General features: G+C 45.5%; 1 protein-coding gene across 1 annotated transcript; it reads left to right on the top strand.

The window, feature by feature from the left end:
- Window positions 1-301: 301 nt before the first annotated feature.
- tfe3a (transcription factor binding to IGHM enhancer 3a) lies at window positions 302-13687 on the top strand. The gene is made up of 11 exons (XM_084553787.1): window positions 302-769; window positions 2440-2538; window positions 2623-2688; window positions 2867-3035; window positions 3111-3281; window positions 5099-5191; window positions 6838-6958; window positions 7618-7674; window positions 8265-8340; window positions 9223-9370; window positions 9453-13687. The coding sequence occupies exons 1-11, from the start codon at window positions 627-629 to the stop codon at window positions 9855-9857; spliced, it is 1548 nt and encodes a 515-aa protein (XP_084409913.1). The 5' UTR covers window positions 302-626; the 3' UTR covers window positions 9858-13687.
- The last annotated feature ends 52 nt before the right edge of the window (window positions 13688-13739 follow it).

Genomic DNA, 13739 nt, shown 5'->3' with positions numbered 1-13739 from the left:
GCTCACTTCCCGTAACAGCAGAGACAACAACAAACAAGATGGCGGACTCCGCTCCACTCTGAGCCGCAGCTGCGTCTGATTGGCTGGCCACGGACACAGCAGCCGCTCATTGGTCCGGACGAGATCAGTCCAGTTAGTAAGACCCGCCCTCAGAAGTATAGAACCAGAGCCGACAGAAAGAAGAGGAAACTCTTTTATAGATTTAACAGGATTATTCGTGTTATCATTTTTATTTTATTATGTTTAACTATTTGAATGTGTATTTAAGATGATTATCATTGTCATCAGTTACAGAGGAAGATAGTTTAATATTCATTATAATAATTAAATAACTGTGGTGGTCTGATCTGTGTGTTGTGTTTCTATGTTTGAAGCTTTCTCCACACGAACGCTCTGGTTCAGGTGCCGCTCTGCAGCCTGAAGGAGGACTCGAACCTGAGACATCACCATCATCATCTCCTCCTCCTCCTTCACTTTCTCCTCCTCCTCCTTCTACTCCTCTTGTCTCCTTCTCTTCTGGGTCTCGGTTCTGTTGCTGTGATTCGGAGACTTTGATCCCGCGGTGGCTGCTGGGTAATAAAAAACTCCTCTGTTCCGCTGTCTGTTCATCTTCTTCATCTGGAGAAATGTCAGCCTCCAGCCCGAACCAGGTCCAGACCGGAGAGCAGAGCCGGAGCGGGACCGAGCAGGACCCGCGGGAGGCCGGGGTCCTGCAGCAGCAGACCGTGTTTGTCATCCTGAACTCGGCTGAAACTCTCAACCTCGTCAGGTGAGTCCGGAAGTTCAGGGAGTTACCGTTATGTCTGCGTCTCACGCCGAACTCCGTTCAAAAATCTGCGTATTTAACAGCGCTCCTTGGTGAAAAGGCTCTCCGTCCAGACTGAAGGCCGAGGTCAGATCTGCCGAAAGCGGCTTTAAGTTCTCCACCACCCGGTACTTTAACACTCACTGCTGTTGATGTCACAATAAAATATGATTCAAGTCGAGATTACAGTAAAACAAAAAAATGATTCAGGTTGACGCCGAACTGAACCGTGATCTGCAAAGAGTGAAAGTGTAGATTTGACTTATGTTTTAAAGTGACTCATATTTCCTGGGAGGCAGGTGAACCTTAAAATGCCGAACACATGAATGGAGTTTGGTTTGAGTCGCCGTCTTTGACAATCACAGTAAACATGTTTTCTGGGTCATTGGTTGATGCCGATGTGAACAGTAGTTTATAATATTTAATCTGAATATGGTTTGTGCGGAACCTCAATAATATAATAACTTAAATTTAAACTTTACATTTAAACTTTACGAATAGGCTTTGATTTAAAGGGCCAGAAACCCACAGACTGAACACAAACAAATGCAGTCGGAATGAAAAACTTCTTCTTATTTACTGTGGCCGAACTGAATTATTTAAATTAAAAATCAAATTCAAAGTGTTGTTGATAAGAGTTTAATTTTCTGGGTCTTGAGGAACTTTAAATTGTGGATTTTATGAATGGAGTTTGGTGTGAAGTGCTTCCTGTGATCCTGGGCTGCAACAGAGAAGTAACAGAGGCTGTCAGGTTGTAAATGTGTGTGAGGATGATGATGATGATAATGAAGGGATGATGGGCATGTTGTTGTTGTGACTGTTTGACCTCTGACCTCTACTCACCCCCTTCTCCCTCCTCTCTCTCTCTCTCTCTCTGTGACTTCACCAAATGTATTTTTGACCAACCTTTATTCCTCTGCTCCGCGTCTCATTCAACGTGTCTGGCTGTTGTAAAGTCAGCTGTTATCATTCAGGTTGGTTGATCAGCTGACCCGTCATTAATCATCAGAACAGATGAGGCAAGTGAAAGTTAAATTTCAGAAATTATGAATGGAGTTTGGTTTGAGCTTCAGGGGCCAGAGTTAAGGCTGAAACTGTGTCGTTAAAATACCACAACAAGACCAGGCAAGTCCTCCCCCCCGTCCTCCCCCGTCCTCCCCCGTCCTCCCCCCGTCCTCCCCCCGTCCTCCCCCCTGTGGTCCATGGACACACACAAACACACACAAACACACACACACACACACACACACAGACATAATGCGTGGGACAGAAAGGAAAAGTAAAAACAAATGTGACTCAGCAGTTTGTCTCTTTGTGAGGACGTCTGGTCCAGACCTGGAGCAGCTGTTGGACGTTTCATGTTACAGACAGGAAGTGGTGAAGACAAACAGCTGACACATGTTGATCCTCCACATTCTTCTTCATGTGTTCACTCAGTGTTTGATTCTCACTGTCCTTTATCCTCTGGTTAAGGTACGACTGCTTTACCTCAACACGGCTGTCCTCTGATTGGCTGTCTGTCTTCTCTCTGTCCTCTGTCTGTCCTCTGATTGGCTGTCTGTTTTCTCTGCCTTCTGATTTCTGATTGTGTCTCTGTCCTCTGTCTGTCCTCTGATTGGCTGTCTGTGTCTCAGGGTGGAGTCCGGTATCGTCGCTGACATCGAGGTCGACAGTTTGCTGCCGTCAGACTGTGACACCTTCTACCAGATCAAGAGTCAACCAATCAGCATCAGGTACCTCTGACCTCTGACCTCTAACCTCAGGTGACCCTTTGAGACTAATTCACTGATGATGTCATCGTATTTCTCTGTCTCCAGTTCATCAGCAGTAGCCCCTTCGTCTTCCTCCTCTTCATCCTCGCTGCCGTCAGTCATGTCGTCAAGGTAACCACCATCAACAACAACAACAACAACAGCTCTTCTTCTTCTTCAGTTTTATTCTCTCATGTCTTTTTATCTTTAGTCGTCTACAGGAATCCAATCACAACGTGTTTATAACCCCTCCTCCTCCTCCTCCTCCTCCTCCTCCTCCTCCTCCTCCTCTTTCCCCTCCTCCCTCCAGGGTCTTGATGCGTCAGGATCTGATGCGTCAGCAGGCTCTGGAGGAGGAGCAGAAGGAGGCGCAGCAGCAGCAGCAGCAGCTCCTTCGCTCCATCGACTCCTCCTCCCCCATCAGTGTGTCTTCGTCCTCCTGCAGACCTCCTGCCCAGGTCCCTGTGGAGGTGCTGAAGGTAGGAGGAATCAGCAGAGAGCAGCTGTTTCAGAGTCAACCTTTATTTAAACACAGTTTGACGTTTGTCCACCAGGTACAGACTCACCTGGAGAACCCCACCAGGTATCACATCCAGCAGGCTCAGAGGCAGCAGGTCCAGCAGTACCTGTCCACCACCAAGACAACCAATCAGCCGCCGGCTAGCCACACCCCTCAGCTGGGCTCAGAGTGTGGACAGCCAATGGACAGCAGCCCCAAACAGGAAGTAAGAAACGTCAACAGTCCTATAAACACACAGCTGGAGCTGATAAACATAAACAAACAGATAAACCCAAATAAGGCCGTAGTAAACAGTTATATAAACAGACAAACAAGAAGGGAAACATGTCAACAAACACATCATCAGGAAGTAATAACACAAACAAACGCAGTTAAAAAAGAAACTAAACGTAATAAACACATATAGACACAAACAGGAAGTAGTAAACATGAACAAACACGTATAGACTAATAAGTAACTCCTGCTGCAGGCCTGGAGGTAACGGGACGGTCCTGTGTTAAATACTACCAGCCCAGTCAGATAATGACGCTGTGTCTCAGCTTCAGTGTCCTGGTTTAAAGGACAGTTGGTCTGAATGTGCTGAGTCGACTCTTCCTGAGGATCTGAGTCAGTTTCCTCCTGAAACCTCTTCACCATCAGTCGCTCTGATTCAGCTCCTCTGCTTCCTCCTGCAGCTTCATCATTTCTACTGTTCAGACACCAGACGGCACTCTGTTGTCCATGAGATAAACATGAGATGAACATGAGATAAACATGAGATGAACATGAGATAAATATGAGATGAACATGAGATAAATATGAGATGAATATGAGATAAACATCAGATAAACATGAGATGAACATGAGATAAACATGAGATGAACATGAGATAAACATGAGATGAACATGAGATGAACATGAGATGAATATGAGATGAATATGAGATAAACATGAGATAAACATGAGATAAACATGAGATGAACATGAGATGAACATGAGATAAACATGAGATGAACATGAGATGAATATGAGATAAACATGAGATGAACATGAGATGAACATGAGATGAACATGAGATGAATATGAGATAAACATGAGATAAACATGAGATGAATATGAGATAAACATGAGATGAACATGAGATGAACATGAGATAAACATGAGATAAACAGATGAACATGAGATGAACATGAGATGAACATGAGATGAACATGAGATAAATATGAGATAAACATCAGATAAACATGAGATGAACATGAGATAAACATGAGATAAACATGAGATGAACATGAGATAAACATGAGATGAACATGAGATGAACATGAGATGAACATGAGATGAACATGAGATGAATATGAGATAAACATCAGATGAACATGAGATGAACATGAGATGAACATGAGATGAACATGAGATAAACATGAGATGAACATGAGATGAATATGAGATAAACATGAGATGAACATGAGATGAACATGAGATGAACATGAGATGAATATGAGATAAACATGAGATGGATATGAGATGAATATGAGATGAACATGAGATAAACATGAGATGAACATGAGATGAACACGAGATAAATATGAGATGAACATGAGATAAATATGAGATAACATGAGATGAACATGAGATGAACATGAGATGAACATGAGATGAACATGAGATAAATATGAGATGAACATGAGATGAACATGAGATGAACATGAGATAAACATGAGATAAACATGAGATAAACATGAGATAAACATGAGATGAACATGAGATGAACATGAGATAAACATGAGATAAACATGAGATAAACATGAGATGAACATGAGATGAACATGAGATGAACATGAGATGAATATGAGATGAATATGAGATAAACATGAGATAAAAATTAGATGAATAAGTTGTTGAGTCAGTAAAAAGTCTGCCTCTCATTGGTTTATATTGAACAGTTCAGATCCAGAACATTTAGAAACTTCGACCTGAAACTGAGCAGATATAAAAAGAACCAGACCAAGATCAAACGTCTCGTCTGTGATTGGTTCATTCAGATGGAAGAGGCCATCATCAATGATGTCATCAGCCTGGAGTCGAGCCTGAATGACGACTTTCTGACGCTGATTGGTCCACAGCTCGCCAACACGGTAACAGACGCACCATGACGACACCGACACCATCAGGTCAGGAGGAGAACTACACATGTTACACATTAGAAACAAAGATGGCCGCCGCGTCTCCACTTCCTCCCTCCCTGCAAAAGTGAAGCTGAAATATGGCAGAAACAGGAGGCGCCATTTTGTTTTGGTCTAGATTGGTCATCCTTTTTGCTAGCTAGCTGTTGCATTAGCATTAGCTTGGAAATACATTGGCTGTCCTCTTAGCTTTGTAGTATTATATGATGTTGCTAATAGATTGGTTGTCTTCTTAGCTTAATATCTGTAGCATTAGCATCAGCTTGTTGGTTATCCTCTTTGATTAATGTCTGTAGCTGTTTAGCTTTTGCATTAGCATCAGCTTGCTAATAGATTGGTTGTTCTCTGAGCTACTTATGGCAGATACTTCAGATACTTCAGATACTCCAGATACTTCAGATACTGCAGATACTTCAGATGCTCCACAACCACCAGAGGGCGACGCAGATCATTTCTGTAAACATCAGAGTTTTAGTTCAGTTTTCCAAACTTCCTCGTTTCTGTGGGTGGAGTGTGTTGGTGTGAGTGTGAGTGTGTGTGTGTTGGTGTGAGTGTGAGTGTGTGTGTGTGTGAGTGTGTGAGTGTGTGTGTGTCTCAGTCAGATAATGAAGCTCTCTGGGAGTTTTTTTTTTTCTTCAAGAGACGTTTCCCCATTTTTCAACAGTCGTCTGAACAGAAACAGGAAGAGCAGCAGCAGCAGCTCAGTGTCTGTGTGAGTTTGTTTGTTAGCGTGTGAAATCAGACAAGATGAGGATTTTGGTTTTACTGCCGGATCACGAGAAGAGGAGGATTAAAACAGAGGTAAAGGTTTGGTTGTTTGGAGTCAGCTTGACCTCTGACCTCTGGGCCGTTGGTGAAGGTGGAGGCGTGTTATCTGCTGGAGGCCGCTGTCCTCAAACTGGATCAGTATTAGTTCACATTGAGGATTAATGCTGCAGGGCTGGTTTCATTGTGAACAGTTGTTGTTGTGACTCTTCTCATTCATTCGTTCATTAGTCGACTGAGCTCCAGATGTTTAAAGTCCAACAGTTTGTTTTTTAAAGACCATGAGCTGCTGTTGGTCATTGATCAACCTGTGACCACAGAATAATATTCCTAGAATGAGATGCTAAGCTAGCTAGCGTTAGCCTTGGTTTGGATGTTTGTTTCCTTCCATAAACTGTTTTAATTAAGTAGAAAGAACAGCTCGTTCATTAACAGCATATCTGAATAAAAGTAGTTTAGTTTAAGTTTAACCTTCACATCTTGTCTTTAGTTAGCACACATTAGCTTCTGACCAGTTTTAACTAGCACCTATGCTAAGCAGAGCTAGCTAATGTTAGCTGTGGCTGTGGCTGTTTGATTGATGAATATTTCTTCAAATGAATTCATTAAAGTCTGAGCTTCAGTTTAATGAAAGATTACATTTAAAAAGTGAAGTGATGTGACTGTAGCTTAGTGTGTGTGTGTGTGTGTGTGTGTGTGGGGTGATGTTTGACGTGGTACATGTTGAGGAGCTGTGACCTCTGACCTCTGAGCGTGTTATATCAGTGGAAGGTCCTCACAAAGATAGAAAACAGTCATGTTTCTGATCCTGCGCTCTGATTGGTCCGTTGCAGCTGCCCGTGTCGGGGAACTTGCTGGACGTGTATGATGGCAGCGGAGGGATGGCCACGCCCACCGTCACCATTAGCAACAGCTGCCCGGCCGACCTGCACGCCATCAAGAGAGAGATGAACGGTAAGTAACACGAGCTCTGATTGGTTGTTGACGACGGAAACAGGAAGTAAACGTTGCCATGGCAGCGTAGCTCCTCCCCCTGTTTTTCCTTTTCTGTTCCTGCTAAAAATCTGTTCTCTTCAGTTTGATGAGTCAACATCACCACTTCCTCTGAACACACTCACGCTCCTGTTCCTATCTCTGTGAGGACCGTCCAGTCACACACTCATCCCTCTGACCCCTGACCTCTGACCCCTGACCTCTCACCTTTACCCTACAGCCTGGACTCAAATGACTTTTATTCTCTAAATGTTGTAAAGTTATTATTCCACAAGAGTTTGAGCCCCACAGCCTCATAAAAATACACACACACACGTACACCCACACACACACACACACACACACACACACACACACACACACCCACACACACACACACCCACACACACACACTCACACACACACTCACACACACACACACAGACACTCACACACACACACACACAGCAGCCGGTTGTGTTTTCCCACATCATCAGTTCCTACTTCCTGCTGAGTCAACGAGACGTGAAGGAGCTGAGAGACTGATGATGAAGATGATGAAGATGATGATACTAATGATGATGATGATGATGATGAAGATGAAGATGATGATACTAATGATGATGATGATGTTGTTGTAGAGGTGGAGACCAAAGCTCTGATTAAGGAGAGACAGAAGAAGGACAACCACAACCTCAGTGAGTACCTCAAACAGCTGATCAGCTGATCCTCATTTATCTTTAACTTCCTGTTTTTATATCATCTCTCAAAGAAGCCATGTTGTAAACATTTAACTCTGACTTTGTGATGCTAGTATTAGCATCATGATGCTAATATTAAGATCTAATTTATTTTAGAGACAAAGACTCAGATTAGAACTGAACCCTGGAAGCTTCATCCTCAGAGGAACCAGGTGAGGGAGGAAGGAAGGAAAGAGAGGAAGGAAGGAAAGAGAGGAGGGAGAAGGAAGAAGAAGAAATGAAGGAAGGAAGGAAGAGAGGGAGGAAGAGGAAGAAAGAGGGAGGAAGGAAGGAAAGAGAGGAAGGAAGGAAAGAGAGGAGGGTGAAGGAAGAAGAAGAAATGAAGGAAGGAAGGAAGAGAGGGAGGAAGAGGAAGAAAGAGGGAGGAAGAGAGGGAGGAAGAGGGAGGAAGGGAGGGAGGAAGGGAGGATAAAAAGTACGTAGGAAGGAGAGTAAAGTGCATCATTGTCTCTAAAATGACTGACGTGATGAATAAAGTTCAGGTGACACCTGATGAACACGTCTGATTGTTTCTGTTTGTGTCTCAGTCGAGAGGAGGAGACGCTTCAACATCAACGATCGCATCAAAGAACTCGGAGATCTGATTCCCAAGTCCTCTGACCCGTCAGTGAACGCAGCACGACACACACACACACACACACACACACACACACCTAGACACACACACACACACACACACACACACCTAGACACACACACACACACACACACACACACACACCTAGACGCACACCTAGAAACACTCAGATGTTTTTTACTGTTTAAGTTTCTGTGTAGTTGATTGGTTAAGATCATTAATGGTGAGTGTTAACGAGGCCTGTGATTGGTGAGTGTTAACGAGGCCTGTGATTGGTGAGTGTTAACGAGGCCTGTGATTGGTGAGTGTTAACGAGGCCTGTGATTGGTGCGTGTTAACGAGGCCTGTGATTGGTGAGTGTTAACGAGGCCTGTGATTGGTGCGTGTTAACGAGGCCTGTGATTGGTGAGTGTTAACGAGGCCTGTGATTGGTGCGTGTTAACGAGGCCTGTGATTGGTGAGTGTTAACGAGGCCTGTGACTGGTGCGTGTTAACGAGGCCTGTGATTGGTGAGTGTTAACGAGGCCTGTGACTGGTGCGTGTTAACGAGGCCTGTGATTGGTGAGTGTTAACGAGGCCTGTGATTGGTGCGTGTTAACGAGGCCTGTGATTGGTGAGTGTTAACGAGGCCTGTGATTGGTGCGTGTTAACGAGGCCTGTGATTGGTGAGTGTTAACGAGGCCTGTGACTGGTGCGTGTTAACGAGGCCTGTGATTGGTGAGTGTTAACGAGGCCTGTGATTGGTGCGTGTTAACGAGGCCTGTGATTGGTGAGTGTTAACGAGGCCTGTGATTGGTGCGTGTTAACGAGGCCTGTGATTGGTGCGTGTTAACGAGGCCTGTGATTGGTGAGTGTTAACGAGGCCTGTGATTGGTGCGTGTTAACGAGGCCTGTGATTGGTGGTTCAGGGAGACGCGGTGGAACAAGGGGACCATCCTGAAGGCGTCGGTGGATTACATCCGTAAGCTGCAGAAGGAACAGCAGAGAGCCAGAGACATGGAGGAGAGGCAGAGGAGGCTGGAGACCACCAACCGCTCCCTGCTGCTCCGCATTCAGGTGGGTGTCTCCTTATTAGTCACTGGTCGTTAGAGCTCGACCAATCAGGCGACAGCATTCTCACTCTTATTCTGTGCTGCAGGAGTTGGAGCTGCAGGCCGGCCTCCACGGCCTCTCCTCCTCTTCCTCCTCCTCCCCTCCTCCCACATCCTCTTCCTCCTCTCTTGACCCCCGGACCCTGCTCTCTCCTGCGCTGCCTCACCCCTTCTCCACCTCCTCCTCCTCCTCCTCCTCCCTGGTGACCCCCTCCCTGGGCCTCGACGCTCTGAGCTTCGTGGAGCTGGACGAGCCCCGGGGGGCGTCCAGCGTCTTCTCCCCGGACCTGATGTGTGACGTGGGGCTGACGGAGCTGCAGGGCCTGGGGGAGCTCCTGATGGAGAACGGGGGAGGAGGGGGAGGAGGTGTGATGTCCGACCCGCTGCTGTCCTGCGGCGCCTCCAAGACCAGCAGCAGGAGGAGCAGCTTCAGCATGGACGAGGACCTCTGAGGACGCCACCGCCAGCAGGGCTCTGATTGGCCGGAGCTGGAGGCGGGGCTTTGTTTATTTGAATCAGTCCCCTCTTTTAACTTGTGACGTCATCCCAGAGTAACCATGGTAACCACATGTCTTCCGCTGCACCACTGTCAACCGTTTTTTTCCATCGACAGTTACCATGGTTACCTCTGTGCTACGATCATGCCCATTTTAACCATGGTCACCGTGGCAATTGTTCCTCCCCTCCCCCTTAATGGGGGGGGGCTCTGATTGGAGCACATTGGCTCCGAGAGAACAAACTCACAGCTGATTGGTTGCCAAGGAAACATCAGCAGGTGTATAAATGAATGGTGTGATTATTTTCCACAGCAGCGCCCCCTGCTGCTGAGGGAAGGAGCAGCACAGACACGTTCAGTGGTCATGGTTCTGGTCCAGGGACCCCCCCCCCCCCCCCCCCAACACGTAGACTCCAGGGATACGGGCGCCGCCATCTTGTTTTAGATGGATCCAGGTTGTGGATGAGCCGTCCATCTTCCTCTACCTCCACCCTTACTACATGTTACACTGTACACCGACCTGTTGTCAATCATCATGATGTCACTTCCTGTTTTTAGAGCGTTAAAATAACTTGAACATACATATTAACGACCTATGTGACGTGTACTTTAGTGTCTTAGTTTGGCCCAAGCCCCTCCCACTAACCTGGGGGGCGGGGCTTATGACCTACACTGCAGGGGGAGCTCCACATCCTGTGAGGAGCCGTCATGGCGTCCGTGTGTTTTACAGTCTGTGGTTCCACCTGTCTGTTCTGCTCCTTCTTTCCTGTAAATATATTTGAACATAAACAGATTGATCTATAATCACTGTGCTGGAAACAAACGTTATGAGATCGGATCAGATTTTATCTTCAGAAGGGAAACGAACGCTGTCTTCACCTGGATCCACTTTGTTCCTGTGAAATCAATCCTCACATTTAAAGACATGAATGAAATGTTTTTACTGTTCGTCAGCTGGTCTGTTTTTATTTTCATGTTTCATTTCCTGGAAAATGTTTTAAAAATGCTGATGACTCATCCTGCACTGGGGGCGTGTTAAGAGTCAGCTTTGGCTCAAATGTGTGTGGGCGGAGCCTGCTCAGACCAATGAGGGCACACTGGGGGTGCATCCGAATAGTCAGTCCATACTAACGTCGGTTAGAACGTTCGACTCAACCGTCAGTTTACTACGTTATTTATGTATGCGAGCGAGTAGTAGGCTACAATAAGGACGTACTGGGCAGCCATCTTGTCTGTCCTTAGACCCCGGATGTTTACATGTGACGCCGACACACATGACGCACACCGACGGATGCCGCGAAATTTTAAAGCCACCTCGGAGAAGTATTTTTGAAACAACCAACATTTTAAACTCAACATTTATCCTAATATACTGACATTTATAAACTTCGGTTGTCGTAGCTGTAGCTGTCACAACCGTCTCAGCCATTTGATTTTCCCAGCGGCTCGTCTTCTTCTACGCTTAGCGGGCTCCCGCTGAATTGTGGGATAGCGTAGTGAGCTACCGTTGTATACTGTGGAGGTAGTAGGCCATCCGGGTATTTTTCGCCTACTGGTCGATGTCTACTAAGAATTCGGACGTACTACTACTGTGACGTACTGCGTCTCGCCTACTGAACAGTACGTTAGTATGGGTATTCAGATGCACCCTGGGCCTCCTAGCTCAGCTTTTACAGGAAACATGTAAATATGTGGCCACACATTTAGCAGTCTGTTAGCTGACTGTTAGCAGTCTGCTAGCTGTTCAGAGGTTTTATTCAGTTCAGGTTCCTTAAAGAATAACAACAACCAGCTTAACACGCACCAATCACAGACTGTTAGCTGACTGTTAGCAGTCTGTTAGCAGTCTGTTAGCTGACTGTTAGCAGTCTGTTAGCAGTCTGTTAGCTGTCTGTTAGCTGACTGTTAGCAGTCTGTTAGCTGACTGTTAGCTGACTGTTAGTGGACTGTTAGCTGACTGTTAGCAGACTGTTAACTGACTGTTAGCTGACTGTTAGCGGACTGTTAGCTGACTGTTAGCGGACTGTTAGTTGACTGTTAGCTGTCTGTTAGCGGACTGTTAGTTGACTGTTAGCTGTCTGTTAGCGGACTGTTAGCGGACTGTTAACTGACTGTTAGCTGACTGTTAGCGGACTGTTAGCTGACTGTTAGCGGACTGTTAGTTGACTGTTAGCTGACTGTTAGCGGACTGTTAACTGACTGTTAGCTGACTGTTAGTGGACTGTTGGCTGACTGCTAGCGGACTGTTAGCGGATTGTTAGCAGACTGTTAGCTGACAGTTAGCTGACTGTTAGCTGTCATCTACAAACTCTTCATGTAGCTGCAGCTAAGAACAGACAACTGTTAGCCTTAACTGAACTGTATGAATGCCAGTTTGTAGTCAGCTGCTAAATTAGCTAGCTTGGCTAGCCAGACACTGTCAAGCGATTATGTTCAATTACAATTCATCTGGGCAGATGCAAGCCAAGAAAGCTAACTCCCATCCAGGTCCTGGTCTGTCTATACCAGAAGAAGCTGGATGTACCAAGCTTTTGTTTCAGACAAGCTGTAAAACATCTACTCTTAAAACTAACTGCTAGTTAGCTAGCTGTTAGCAAGAGTGCAACTGTTACTAACTAGTTGTAGTTGGGTTGAGAGATTTAGTCAGCTGCTAGCTTAACTAGCTGTTAGCTGTAGATGCCTGATTCAGCTCATGGTCAGCAGCACAGTTAATGAAGTTGTTAACTGTTGCTAGCTATTAACTATGATAATAACAGCTAAAGCCAAGCTAACTGCTAGCCATCACCGAGCTTTGTGAACTGTAGCCTGTCTGCAGAGTTAGCTAACTGTTGCTGTCAGAACTTTATTTTACGTACTGTATGCCGTTGCTAGCAACCGCACATTTAGCTAATCAAGCTAGCTGTTAGCTTCTGCTGACTAAAGTCTGATTACCTGGTGTTAGCAGTGACGTTAGCTGTCATTGTGTGAGGTTGAAGGGACAGACTGACTCACAGTCGGAGGAAACGGACTTCGGTTACTATGGTAACGGCATCAAAATGGCCGCCAGTCATCGGAATAAAGGGATTTCTGTTTGTTTGTTTGTTGTCATTTATGTTTATTGTTGTTGTTTATGATTCCAGTTCCTGTTTGTTTTTATAGATCCGTCTTGTTTTCACAATTTTATATAGAAATAAAGTCGACAAACAAAAAACAAACGTTTCATTATTCATCAACAGACACAGAGAAGAAGTGAATAAATTAGAACGTGTAAAAGATTATAAATGATATGGATGATTTAAACAGCTCAGAATAAAATGATCCTTAACACGTCAGGCTGCTGTCGCTCTGTCGTCCAGCAGGAGGCGTCAATCATATATTTACCCTCCCTGGCCACTTCATTAGGTACACCAGTGAAGTCATTCTAATCTAAATAATGATGAGTTGATAGAAACAGTAGAAACAGGAAGATGGTGACTGACCTGATGATCATAGTGGAGCTGTTGAACTGGACTGAATTAAATGTGTTTCTGTTATTTGGCCTAGACCACTAACATGTCAAAACATTAGGAACACGCGTCAGTTCATTAGTTCTTGACCAGAACCTTCACCGGTGTACCTAATGAAGTGGCCAGGGGGAGACCGACTCCATAGTCCAGTGCTGAGTTCAGGTTCTGGTTCTAGTGACGTTTGAGACGTCCACATTTGGTCTTTGATGTCAGGCGTGTCGGGGTCAGAGGTCAGGTGCCGCTGTCTTTTCAGTGATTTCCTGTTTCCTGTTTGGACGTCCTTCAACACACACACTTCCTGTCCCTGCAGGACCCACTTCCTGTTCAGGCCCCGCCCCCTTCCCCCCCTGAGC

The sequence above is a fragment of the Chelon labrosus genome, assembly GCF_963514085.1.
Source record: "Chelon labrosus genome assembly, chromosome: 10".
In the NCBI taxonomy this organism is placed as follows: Eukaryota; Metazoa; Chordata; class Actinopteri; order Mugiliformes; family Mugilidae; genus Chelon; species Chelon labrosus.
Note: the sequence above shows the minus strand (reverse complement) of the source record. Positions and strands in the feature narration are given on the sequence as shown.

What these genes read in the sequence shown, in the direction of transcription:
- tfe3a (XM_084553787.1), top strand. Translation starts at nt 627, where the DNA reads ATGTCAGCCTCCAGCCCGAACCAGGTCCAGACCGGAGAGCAGAGCCGG. An exon ending in GAAACTCTCAACCTCGTCAG is followed by an intron (nt 770 to 2,439) that starts GTGAGTCCGGAA and finishes TCTGTGTCTCAG; the next exon opens with GGTGGAGTCCGGTATCGTCG. An exon ending in ACAGCAGCCCCAAACAGGAA is followed by an intron (nt 3,282 to 5,098) that starts GTAAGAAACGTC and finishes TGGTTCATTCAG; the next exon opens with ATGGAAGAGGCCATCATCAA.